Source organism: Barbus barbus, assembly GCF_936440315.1.
Source record: "Barbus barbus genome assembly, chromosome: 11".
NCBI lineage: Eukaryota > Metazoa > Chordata > Actinopteri > Cypriniformes > Cyprinidae > Barbus > Barbus barbus.
Window position 1 is genome coordinate 27,841,657 of NC_136739.1, and position 13,501 is coordinate 27,855,157.

Genomic DNA, 13,501 nt, shown 5'->3' on the forward strand with positions numbered 1-13,501 from the left:
AAGGGAAAAGTCAACACTAATTTGCTCAAATACCTGCCTTGAGGTTTTGAGGACTGTGTATGCTTGCAGACGAATCTGTTATAAGATCTCTGCAATGATAAACAGCTGCAAGCTTTCGGATGTTCTGTAAAGCCAATCACACAGGACAGATGTACTTTAGAAAACCTGATCACAAAATCCCAATTATCACGTTTACATTGTCTGGACAAATACGTGCTTTACCGGTTGGGCATCTTATGTACTTAGTCATTAACACCAAAGAATTTTACACATCAAACAGGAGATTTCGAACAAAAAAAAAAAAAGAGTTTATTGGACTTGATGGGTTTGGAGTTCTTGTTTAATTCAAAGAGCTGAATATTCAACTTTCAACGTGTTTTATTGTTATTTTGGAAACATTTTTATACACATTTCATTTATTTTTATTACACATTTATACATTTTTCAACAAATTATTTTTTTATAGTGACTTACAGTTTTATAGTAAAGTAAAATATTAATAATAAAATATTTTCCTTGCACTTTGAATACTGATTTATGATATATGAGCACATCTTAATTATGTTTTCTAGCATTCAAAAACTGTAAAAAAATAAAATAAAAATAAGCATCTTGAATTTTATTTTATTATAAATTTTGAATAATATTATTCATTATTCAGACTGAGGGAGCTAGCCATTTTTACTTTAAAAAGACTGCAGATACTACACAATGAGCTGATTTTTTTTATAATTATAAATATTTAACAAAATATTTTTTAGGAATAACAAACTACTTTCGAAGTTAATTATTATTATTGTTTTTTAAGAAGTTCTGAAACGGTTTGCTTTATTAAAATCTCTGAAGTCACACCACCTAGATTTTTTTTTTTTACTTTAAACCCCACTAAAAATCTAAACATAAATTTGAGTTCAGACATTGATAATTTACATTTACAGTAAAAGCTTCTTTTTATAATTTTTGAATAACATAGTTGAAATAATAATAACAAATAATTCACGATATTTTTAAAGTCAGAATACTTTTTAATGTTGGCTATTATTATTTATTTTTAAATTATGGACATGTTTGTCTTATTAAAATCTCTTTGACGTTAAAAAATTAAAATAAATTTTAATTCAGACTTTGAAAACTTATTTACAATAAAAAAAATCTATGTATGAATTTCTGAATAAATTAGATGAAAAAAAAATAAAATAATGCCATCGACCCATCTACAAGATGTCCCCGAGTCTGTTTGTGCATCTGAATTTATAGTCATTAGGGAGCTTTATACTCATTTTAGTTGAGTTGAACCTGATGGAGAAAAATCATTACGGTTGTCACATGGGCTTCATAAACCCTTTCCCCCCCGACTCCCTAATATGTGTGAACATCAACTGCAGCAAAATAAGACTACGTGAACCAAGTCAATAAAAAAAAAAAAAGAAAGAAAATGTATTATTTAATAAAAAAAAGTATAAAACTTTAATCAGGGTATAAATTTCAAAACACATTTTTATGATTGTCCAAAATGACGTTGGTTTTTAAAAGCATATAGTGTGTGTTTTCCGTGAACTCTAGTGTTCCTCTCGTAAAAACCACATTGTGGTTACAAGGTGCTACAACGCGCTGACGCCAGAACTGGGAAAAGCGCTGCCAGCCGAGAGAGCCTGTCCAGCAGCCCCAGGTGGGATTTTTCCACCTCCGAATGAAAGAAAATAAACGCGCAGCAATCCCGCAGGGTCGCCCAGTTCCCCAGGAACCACCAGGGCGACCGCAGCTCTGGGAACGCTGCCTCACCTGGGCAGGACGTTCACACGCTTCCCATGATTCCTTTCCAATGTTCTCTAATGGTCAAAATGACCCTGAACAATTACTACTGAACCTTGCTTTAATTTGGGGTGTGCTGCTTTTTTATGGCCTTCTCCCCACCCTGCGCGTTACCCATGATTTCATAAGCGCTGGATGGGACCCGGTGGTTAGGGTGATACGCTGGGGTCACGCCGCTGAGGGATTTTCTTCCAGCGCTTGAATGACAGAGGCCAGGCAGTGGCCACGGAGGTGAGCCCTGTTCCAGCGTCCATGCCAAGACACACACTGCGCACTATGAAGGAGCTCCTGACGGACTGACACGGGGAAGAAAAGGGTTTGATGTGCCGCCACAGACCCTGGACATTTCATCCTCCGAACATCTGCGCACGGGAACCCCTCCTTTCTCTTCTCCCTTGCGAAAATGGAGGAAGTTCGGATGAACTTGGACAGTTCGGCCACACGGGCCCCTGTGGAGATGAAGGAACAAATAGAGAGATGCTGGGTTTTCAGGCTGACGATCAAAACCCAAATAAGCAGGTCTATAATACCTGGGCAGATATTACAATTAGCTTTCCCATTCGTCTCAGTACAGGACCTGATTGATGTCATCAATGCTCATGGGAACTTATGACTACGCCAACACAAAGCTTTCACAAGCAATCTATCCCGAGTTGTAACGTCAAAGGTAGCACAGAGGGAAAAATATAAAATCCTCAAAACCTCAAAAATGAATCAGGCACTGGCAGAACGTATTTAATATGATGAAACAATTTGTAATAAATTACATAAAATTTTCAGCAGCCATTACTCCAGTCTTCAGTGTCACATGATCCTTTAGAAATCAGTTCAATTATTATCAATTGTTATTGGTACTTAATTAGTAATGTTTTTATTATTATACATTTTTTCTAAGATTGTTTGATAAAATTCAAAAGAACTGCATTAAGTTGAAATGCATATCCTTTGTAATATTATAAAGGTTTTAGTGTCACTTTTGAATAACTTAATGTATCCTTGCTGAAAGTAAAAACAAAAAAACTTTTAAAGGTTGATGCAAAAACCCATTTACATAAATCTTAAAAGGAAAATGTGCAAAAACAAGGAGGGAAGGCCTGTTTAATTCAAAGAAAGTGATAAAGGGTCTTAAAACATTACATTCTTACTGATAACCTTATAAGTTGACCCACTTCACGACTTAATGAAGTAATCGTTAGAACAATATTTATCCTGTTTTGTCAAGAAATATTTGAAATAGTGTGCTTTATAGAACTTGCCTCATTAAACCCCAAATGGAAACATTTCCATATTGTGATAACTCAGTAGCAAAATATCAGAAAGCAGTGTTCAGCATAAACAGGAATTGTGTCATGTTTAATAGCTGCTGTTTCTACAAAACAATAGTGAATATCCATCACAATGACTGCCAACATGTAATTTCACAGGCCTGGGAGGACTCGAAGCCATTGATGTTAAATCATCCCCTCCTAGTGGCCACCTGGAGAACATTCACACACCTTTAATACAGCTATATCAGTAAACCAATATATGAGAACAAATATACCTGCTGGAATTCAACTACAGATTTCATCTATAGCCAGTGTAGTTTGGGGCTTCTACAATAATTTGGTTTGATAAACTACATGATAGTTTTGGCAACTTTGACAGAACTAATATGTGACCCTGGTCCACAAAACCAGTCATAAGTGAGTAAATAAGCTTTCCATTGATGTATGGTTTGTTAGGATCGGACAATATTTGGCCAAGATACAACTATTTGAAAATCTGGGTGCAAAAAAAAAGAAATCTAAATATTGAGAAAATTGCCTTTAAAGTTGTCCAAATGAAGTTCTTAGCAATGCATATTACTAATAATAACAACAACAAGAAAAAAAAAAAAAAAAGAGTAATATATTTACGGTAGGAAATTTACAAAATATCTTCATGATCTTTACTTAATATCCTAATGATTTTTGGCATAAAAGAAAAATGGATAATTTTGATCCATACAATGTATTTTTGGCTATTGCTACAAATACACCCCAGCGACTTCAGACTGATTTTGTGGTCCAGGGTCACAAATGTGTTCTAGAAGCATGTAAAAAGAAAAATGCAACTTGAATTATATTTTGCCGAGTGAAATACACTTCCTTTGCATTTAACCAGACCATTTAATCACTGTGAGAAAATACATCTACTGTTACAGTCATAAATAGTCTGTGTGAGGAAATGAAGACACTACTTGACAGTACATTCATAGATTACGGAGTCATAAATAATTGCACTGTGGTGACCTCTTCTGCATCAGTAACACATTTAGAGGTGTTTGTGGAGTCCTGATTCCCTCCTCTAAAGCAGTCGAGGTGAAGTCGCTCCTTTCTACAGTACACTTGGCAGTAAACAAACTCTCGTGTGCTCACCAAAGTGAGTTCATGAGTGTGCGTTTTCACTCTCACCGCTCCACATACAGCAGCTTCTGTGGATCGCAAGATGTGTCCTATAGTTCATCCTGTAGAGATGTACACAAAATGTTTTGAATTAGGTCTGGGTGACTTATACTTCCAATAATTTAACAATTATGAAAACAAAATATTGATAAAACGGTTTCATTTTTGTTATTTTTTCACATTAAACTCACAGCACATAAAAAGATCAAGTTTGTTGCATTTAATGTGAACCAAGTTGCTCTGAGCTGGATTTACAGTAAAGGCAGCAAACTCAATCAACAAATTAATGAATTTCAACTGGCTTTTTTTTTTTTTTACATTTTCCATGCAAGCAAATCCACTGTTAAAGTTAAGGCTGCTCGATTATGGAAAAAAATCATAATCAAGATTATTTTGGTCAATATTGTAATCATGATTATGACCCTATTATGACATTTTTAAGGTTGCTAATATTGTTTTATGAGTCTCCTAAAACAGTTTTGCATGCATCCAAGGTCAAAAAACACTAGTTTTCTCAAAAACATTAATTTGACCTCATTTCTAAATGAGTCTAAACGACTCGTGCGAAGCAGTTCAAAGAATCAGTCTCTCTAAACCCCTCCTTTCTGTGATTGGTCAGATGGTGCTGTCCTTTGTGATTGGTCTACCGTGTCGGAAACAAAACGCCCTTTGCCATAACGGAATGACTGCAGACTTGTCAATAAAAGTTGGTATCGATTATACCTTACCGATTCGAGCCGGAGTCTGATGATGAAATGGTTGAAGTGGCTGATCAACAAAAGCGGGACGTTTCTCAGTGGTAAGTGTCAAGTTTGAGGTAATTATAAGATGAGATAAATCAAATTTAACAGCTTTGCAGATAGTTTATGTTCACATACAGTTACATTATAAACTGCATGAAAGGTATTCGAAAAAGCATAATAGATTAATTGCACAGCCCTAGTTAAAGTAAAAAAAACAACAACAAAAAATCTAGCAAAACAAAAAAAAAAAACAATAAATGCTAGATATTTCCAAAGTCAAAGTAGTCTTCTTTTTATCTTTTATTTTAATTTGGGTAGTAGTAGATGCAGGTGATTGTTCAGTTATTAAATTATTTCTATATGCCATGCAATTTAATAGACTGACACACCAAAATTAAATATTAAGTGACGGAAGAGCATGGTGCAATTTTTTATTTTTTTGGCAAAGTCAAAGTAATCATGTTTATTGTTATGTTAATATTGATCAAAATTTGCCATATTTAAGCAACCCTTAAAAAAAAAACATGTTTTGCATTTATTGAAGAATACTAAAATATGTTTTATGATTTCCATATATCAAACTGTTTTCAATTTTTCGAATAATAAGACCCATTATTAATAATTAAGTACAAATAATAATTGAGCAGCAAATTACAATGATTTCTGAAGGAAAATTCATCTTTGCCATCTCTGAAATAAATGACATTTTAAAATATAATAAAACAGAAAACATAATTTTAAATAGTTTACTGTTTTTACTTTCATTTTAATAAATGCTGCCCTGGTATGGATAAGAGAGCTCTTTCAAAAACATTAAAAATCATAACTGTTCTAACTTACTTTAAGTTTGGACTTTCCCTGTAATGCTAGCTGCTGGAGTCTCTGTCGGAGAATATCTGTGATGACTGTGGCGTCTCTGCTGTTAATATGTTCTCCTCCTTGATCTCGCTAAAACAGGTTGGACATAAAGGTATCAGTTAGAATAGGTACAGAAATAACTCAGAGAGCACCTGGAACAATAGGATGGCCAGCATTTGTGTCGTACCTGTGTGGTGCCCAGGTGGGGGTAGAATCGGACACTGGGGTAAGCATTGATCCCGGTGTTCTGGCAGGTCTGGTAGTGTGCTTGACAGTCTACTTTGCCAGCTCGCACAGTTCCCTTCATCATCTGCAGGAGGAGGAACAGGTGACTGATGCTGCTGACCGATTCATGATCACAGCACCTGCACTGACTGAAGCCAGTCGAGACTCGAGAGCCTGTGCAAATGTTCATGTGTTGCTTTTTTTAATATTACGATTGCATGTTTAATTACAAATGCACAACAATTAGAGTGAAAAGTCTAACCGAAACGCCCTTTTGCTTTAGTGACAGCAGCTCTGAAGCTCATGTGAATAAAACCTGATGATCATGTTCTCCAGCATAATTGAAGAATTTTCCAGTGAGAATCTTGGGCTTCAATAGAGTTCAACAGTGTTTTCACCCAAGTTTTCAGCAGCCTCGAGTCAGATTCACAGTAGATTGTTTGTCATTTCAACCATATACAACATGTAAATGATACAACATTCCTAAAAAAAGTGCATGCGTGCAAACGGAAAGTATTTTTCTCATTTTTTTTTAAAGAAGTCTTAGTTGAAGCAGCCATAAACCAAAACAACCAGTTGGGATGAGGTACATTACAAATATTGATATTAGAACTGACTATTCTTTAATTGGTCAGATTTGTTTGCAGAATCATGGGTAATGTAGTTTTTCCACGAAAAATTATGTTGTTTAACTTCATTATTTACAGCTAACTTTTGGTCTTCACAGTACATAATAAAACTACTTGGCAGCATTAAAAAGGAAAGAATGTATGTGATTGGCTGAAGCACTGTATGCACTCTCATCACCCCAAGCTGTTAAAAGAGCATTTGCAGCTATAATTGCATTTCATGAAAGGAAATGCCAATGCTTGCAAAGCAGCAGAAATCTTTGAGAAAAAAAAGTTAGAACCATTGCAAACACCAGCTGAGATCAACTGATGTCTTCACTAATTTGTCTTACCCTGGCAAGAGCTTCAAACTCAGGCGGAAATTTCTGGCATGGGCCGCACCATTGGGCGTAGAAGTCCAACACCCAGTGATCCTTCCCTCCTAAAACCTTTCTCTTAAAGTCCTCAGGTGACAGATCCACTGAGGCACGAGGCAGAGAGCTACAGACAGAAGAGTCCATGGGTTAGGGGGTACAAGCTTTTCCTACATAGATAGCATCCTAAAGAAATTAAATCAAAAGTGACTGATTTAAAAAAAAAAAAAAAGCCACAAAAATAAAGCATAAAACAAAAAGCATCAAACTCTCTACTGAAATTAGTGAGTCAAGTCTGTCGTGTGCTTTGTGTAAGAATCACTATTTGCATGATGCAAATACTGAAAGCTACCAATAAAATAGTTCACATAATTGGCGAATACTTCATGAGAATTATTTCAGCTCACCTCAAGGCCCAAGTCTTGAGTGAAAAGGCATCCCGGTGCCATCCATTGTAACTCCTGTTAACAATCAGAGAGAACCACTTAACTTGTTGAACCGGTGTGTGTAATTGTGTTTGAGTTACAGAATGTACGAAACACGCACTGGTACTGGTCCCTGCGGTTGCTGTTCTGAGGAAACAGGCGGATCTCTGGGTAAGCGCGCACATTCTCGCCCTGGCAGAACGAGTGGTGTTTCTGGCAGTCGACCGTTCCCACGTTTACAATCCCACTCAGCATCTAGAACAGACACAGCAACAGGGTTGTCACGATCATGGCATTTCTGCAGGTGATTAAGTGTCAAATGACAGCAATAAATTGCATAAAGTTTAAGTTTAATACAGATACACTTTAAGAAAATGTAGGCTGATTTATTCACACAGAAATTAGAAACATTTAAATTGAGATTCTTTAAGGCTTTGCAAAACAAATTTTGCACAGGGTTATTATGGCTATTATACTGCCATACCCGTGCCATTCTCCTCCACTCTGGCAGCAGGGCCTGGCAGGGGCCACACCATGGAGCGTAGAAATCCACCATCCACATCTCTAAAGACTTGCGTTTCTTCACCAGCACCTGGAATGACTCTGGGGTCAAAGTCACCACCACAGGGTTCACCAGGTCCTGTGAACACACAATCATCTCTTACATCTAAACAGGTGCTGTATATAATGTGTGTATGCTGTATGGATTATGAAAGAGGGTATGCATAAGTGTAACTATAATCTGTGCATTACCTCTATAAACTCCAGGATGCCGTCTGCGGAGTGATGGCCTTCATACTCATGGATGCTGGACTTGTTGAATATTACAGTTGTTGGATAAGCATGAATGTTGTACTGAAGAAGGGAAGGATGCAAGAGATGAGTGCCAGCTCTCACCTTAACACTCATACCCAGGTAAAATCAGCTTATTATTTTAAATCAAAAGGTTTAATATAATAAAAGTTAAATATAAACAGTCAATCTATAAACAGATCTGGTAACTGGTAAGACAGGGAGCTAAAGAGGATCTGAATATTTTTATTATCTATTAAGAACACACTGTACAGGAAACCACATTAAAATGCAAATATAAGTCATCATGCCCAATCAACTGTAAATTCTGCATCATTTGAGCGAGGGCAAATATCTCTGTACCGTATTGCAGAGCCTCTCATGCACAGTACAGTCCAGAGTCCCAAACTTCAGCTGTCCAAAGAGCTGGATGGAGGCTTTTCTCAGCTCAGGGAGAAGAGCTCGACATGGCGGACACCACTGCGGGACAGAATAATTGCCCATAATGAGATCAAATTTCAAACACAGATGCAAATTATCCTTTTAATTGCATTGACTTCACACTGTGGCAGTAATGTTCACTGTGCTTGCCTCCACAGATCATTTCTCACCCTCCTGAGCTTGATGAATCAACCATCGGCAGGAAGTTACCATGGCAATGTAAGTACGTGCTCAGCACATAATCATTAGTGTTTAAACAGAGGCTTCAGCAGAGAGAGGTTTAGATGTAACAACTCACAGGAGCAAAGAAATCAACCAACCAGGGCTCTTTCTCATGGCTGGGAAAGTTCTCAGGCCTCAACGTGGTGACGTGGGCATTCACACTTTCTTTTCCAAAGGCCACAACATTGTACAGGGCATCCTTATCTGGAGATTTAACAGAGTAATTGGCATCAGAATGCATTTTAGACCAATTTCAGAGCACCACATTTGACCTTTACCCTAGTTTGACGTCAGAAAGACTTTTATTCAGAAATGATGCCTCAAACTGATCAAAAGTGAAGTAAAGACATTTCTAATGTTACAAAAAAACTTAAAATAATAGCTGCTCTTTCATGGTTTCATGCTATCCACAAAAATCTTCAGCAGCACAACTCTTTTCAACACTGAAAATATTAAGAAATGTTTCTCAAGCAGCAAATTAGTATAGTGTGATTTCTGAAGGATCATGTGACACTGTAGACTGGAGTAATGATGCTGAAAATTCTGAAAATAGAAAACTGTTCTTTTAAATTGTAATAACATTTTATTGCATTTTTTATCAAATAAATGCAGCCTTGTTGAGCAGAAGAGACTTAAAAAAAATGTACCCCAAACTTTTGAATGGTAACGTATATTATTGCTATTTTCATATGCAAATATATTTTGCAGATGGTAAAAAGCATTTTTTTTTAGATGCAAAATACTTGGTCTTACTAAAGCTCTTTCAGATTCACCTTTAAAACTCCTTTAAAAACAGCCACACAGGGCTTCTGTATATATAAAGCACACAGCTCTGAATTCACTCGCTCTCATGTCGGCCTCAAAAAACTGGCAAAAGCACCATAAAAGTACAATAAAGCAGTCCATACGACACTCCAAAAGTTGCCTGAAGCCATAAGAAAACTTTGTGTAAGAAACAACTTCAATCTTATATCTTACAGCTTCAAAACAATATTGCACACAAGTTATATAAACTACTTAACATGGTGCTTTTTGGACTATTTCTCCTGTGTTTTAATGATTGAAAGTCAGGCTTACAGGTTTGGAACAACATGAGGGTGAGTAAATGAAATATCCTTTTAAATTTTGAGTGAACTAAATAAAATCAGGAACATCAAAAATAAAGAAAGAAAGAACCTGTATGTGAGAGTCCGTCAGAACAGCTTTGAGTTTTTTATACTCATGTGATGCCAGATCATTATGTCCAAAGGAGAAACTGATAAGCCATCGGTGATGAGCCAATTTATGCTGAAAAGTCAGAAAAAACATACATTGTTAACAATATGTAGGATGTCTTTAAATTACATTTTATGCCACGCAATCATATTTCATGCAGTATGTCAGTTACTGTGTAAACAGTGGTATTGCAGGTAGTGCTGGGTGTGGTACAGGACGAGGGCAAACATATGATGTTCATGATAAAGTGACTTCGACTCTTACCTCAAAGCTGCTCTTTGTAAGAATCTCCAGGTCAGGCAGATGCTGCAACACTTGTGCATATATTTCTTTAGTATCCAAATTCTGGATAAACTGCAAGGTTGATAAAATCAAAATGAAAACCAGCCCATTAAAATAAAAATAGCTCAACACCCCAAAGAAATTGTGAGAAATTTACTCACCCTGAGGCCATCCAAGATGTACATGAGTTTGTTTCTTCATTGGAACAAATTTGGAGAAAATTAACAGGTCACACTTTATATTAGGTGGCCTTAACTACTATGTACTTACATCAAAAATTAGTACAATGTACTTATTGTGGTCATATTGTATTGCAAAACATGTCTGCTGCTATTGAGGTGGGATATGGGTAAGGTTAGGGACAGGTTTGGTGGTCTGGGTAGGTTTAAGGGTGGGTTAAGGTGTAAGTGATGGGTCAACAGTGTAATTATAAATGTAATTACAGAAATGAATTACAGATGTAATTACATATAGTTTTTTTTTAAACATAAGTACAATGTAAAAACATATATGTACACAATAAGTGCATTGTACCAAATGATTAATTTAAATGTAAGTACATAGTAGTTGAGGCCACCTAATATAAAGTGGGACCAATTAACATTACATCACTTGCTCACCAATGGATCCTCTGCAAGTGAATGGGTGCCGTCAGAGTCCAAACAGCTGATAAAAACACAAATATCCACAAGTAATCCACATCAATCAATCAATTAATGCCTTGTGAAGTGAAAAAAGCTACGTGTTTGTAAGAAACAAATACACCATTATGGCATTTTAAATTTAAATCATTGCTTCTGACCAAAATACGAGTCCACAATCCATAACAGAGCTTCCACCAGTGATAAAGTCCGTCTTCTGCTGTCCTCTCACATCAAAATCCACTGACTAAACATATTTGTTTAGAACTGTTTTTGCTTGTAAATGGTGCTTGATCTGTGCATATTTCTCTCCTGATTCAGAAAAGACAACTTTTTCACGAGATAAAGCAATATTATAGATAGAGGACACTAGCCGGAAGCAATATGGCTGCATGATATTGGAAAAAAAACTCAAATTGTGATTTTTTTTTTTTGGCAATATATATTGCAATATGAAAAAAAAAAAAAACACCAGATGACTTGAACAGCTCTATTTGGGGGGGAAAACAATGATTGGGATGATTTTGCAGGTGAGTGAAACAGCATAGAAAATAAGCAAATTACAAACATAGATAAATATAATAGAAAAATGATACAAATGAAATAAACAGTGCTTTATATTATTCAGGTAAGTCTAGCAGTATTCAGGTACAGAATAATCAAATGTAAAATAACACTGTATAGTCTTCCCTGTATAAATTAAATCTAATAAATCTGTTAAAGCTACAAAAGTGATTTTTCTCTGTGTTTTGTTGTTTGATTAACATTCACGACACAGAAAATCTCAGAAACATTAAACTGCTGTGAACCAATATACTATCCATTTACTTTCTCAATAGTTTACCTTCACCTAAACCATAAGCAACGTGTTTACATGGATACTTGCAGAGACATGCATTTTGACATAGTTTCGCGTGTATGTGTCATGTGTCGAAAATGATCAGTATAAATATAACGTCAGCACATCCGGCGATGTGACTATATCGCGATATCGATGCTGAAACGATGTATCGTGCAGCCCTAGGAAGCAATGGTTTGAAGTTTGAAGAATGAGCATTTTCAGCATCTTGACGGATTTGTTTCTCACAAACACACAAAAAAAAAAATGAAACGATGCAAAATTTGGATAATTTAGAGGAAAATATGGTTAACAATCGTGAATATTATGTAACAATACAAAAAAAAAATTATTTACTTCACGCAAAATATAATTTCTTGTTTGTCTTTTGATTTTGGGGTATAATATGACCCAAACATGCAGACTCCAGCATGCAAAACGCTTTGTCAGTTTGTGTAGAAATCCAAAATAAGATCATAATCTGAGGGATTTGTCACTTACCAAAGTCTCCTCTGTCTAGTGTAGTAATTTCTGGATCATCATCATAAATTCCTGAAAAACACAGATGCATGGTTTTTCTCCAGTATAGAGACAAGTACGACATATCTTACTGTGTTGTACTATAACACTGTGAAATAATATCCGCACAGAGCGTAACATTACCAAAATCATATCTGTAATAGTTCCAGCTTTCATATCTTCCTCCTCCCTGCTGTTCATCTTGCAGGCCTTTCTCTCCATACTTGTCGTATTTCTTCCTCAAGTCCTCATCCTTCGGCACCTGGTAGGCTCGATTGATCTTCAAGAACTCCTCGTGGGCCGTTGGATCATTCTGAGAAGACAATCGCAGCGTTCTCAAAGCGTCACAAACGAAGGAAGACATATATGTCTGGCTGCTATGCCATAATAAAGCTACTCACCGGGTTTTTATCCGGATGCATTGTGAGAGCGAGCTTTTTAAAAGCCTGCCGAATCTCACGAGTACTGGCCTCTCTCGAAACACCTAGCAGCTTGTAGTAATCTTCATCAGAGGAAATGGTAACGAAATGCCATACTGCGAGGAAAGCAAACATAAACAACTTCCTAGAAGGTCTCTGGTGATTCTGGAAGATCTCCATGGTTGGTGCACATCTGAAACTTTTCAAGGCTGGAGAACTGCTTACAGGAGTGTGGTGATCATCCCCAATGAAGACACCTAGTAAGTGAAAAAGAAAGGGAAGAGAGCTCAACTCTGGTGCTACGATGCAAGTCACATCACTAATCATTCATGTTTTTTAATGATCAGCATTATTCTTGTATTCTCTCATTATGATTATCACTATAATAGCACAAACTACAGTATAAACGCAACTCAACAAACAATTTAGCAATTTACACTAGTAAACTTATTTTAAGTATACAATACACCTATTTAGTTCTCATGAATATACAAATACATAAAACACAGATAATAATAATAATAAATAATACCTTCTGACAAGGTATGCATGAGTGTGTCAGCTCAGGTTAGTTGTGCAAACTAGTACAAGACTCTTCAGTTTAGTATAACAGCTAAGTTTACATCTGGATGCAAACCTAAGATATTTTAATGCATTTTCT

At 36.1% G+C, this 13,501-nt stretch overlaps 1 protein-coding gene across 1 annotated transcript; it reads right to left on the reverse strand.

The window, feature by feature from the left end:
• Nucleotides 1-1,980: 1,980 nt before the first annotated feature.
• On the reverse strand, nucleotides 1,981-13,020 carry LOC306877445 (dnaJ homolog subfamily C member 10-like; the record flags this gene model as incomplete). Its single annotated transcript, XM_079429215.1, has 18 exons — nucleotides 1,981-2,261; nucleotides 5,818-5,929; nucleotides 6,027-6,149; nucleotides 7,026-7,173; nucleotides 7,454-7,507; nucleotides 7,593-7,726; nucleotides 7,956-8,111; nucleotides 8,225-8,326; nucleotides 8,627-8,743; nucleotides 9,003-9,125; nucleotides 9,700-9,765; nucleotides 10,079-10,213; nucleotides 10,406-10,495; nucleotides 11,909-11,914; nucleotides 12,029-12,084; nucleotides 12,404-12,454; nucleotides 12,566-12,734; nucleotides 12,823-13,020. The coding sequence occupies 18 exons, from the start codon at nucleotides 13,018-13,020 to the stop codon at nucleotides 1,981-1,983; spliced, it is 2,121 nt and encodes a 706-aa protein (XP_079285341.1).
• Nucleotides 13,021-13,501: the final 481 nt, after the last annotated feature.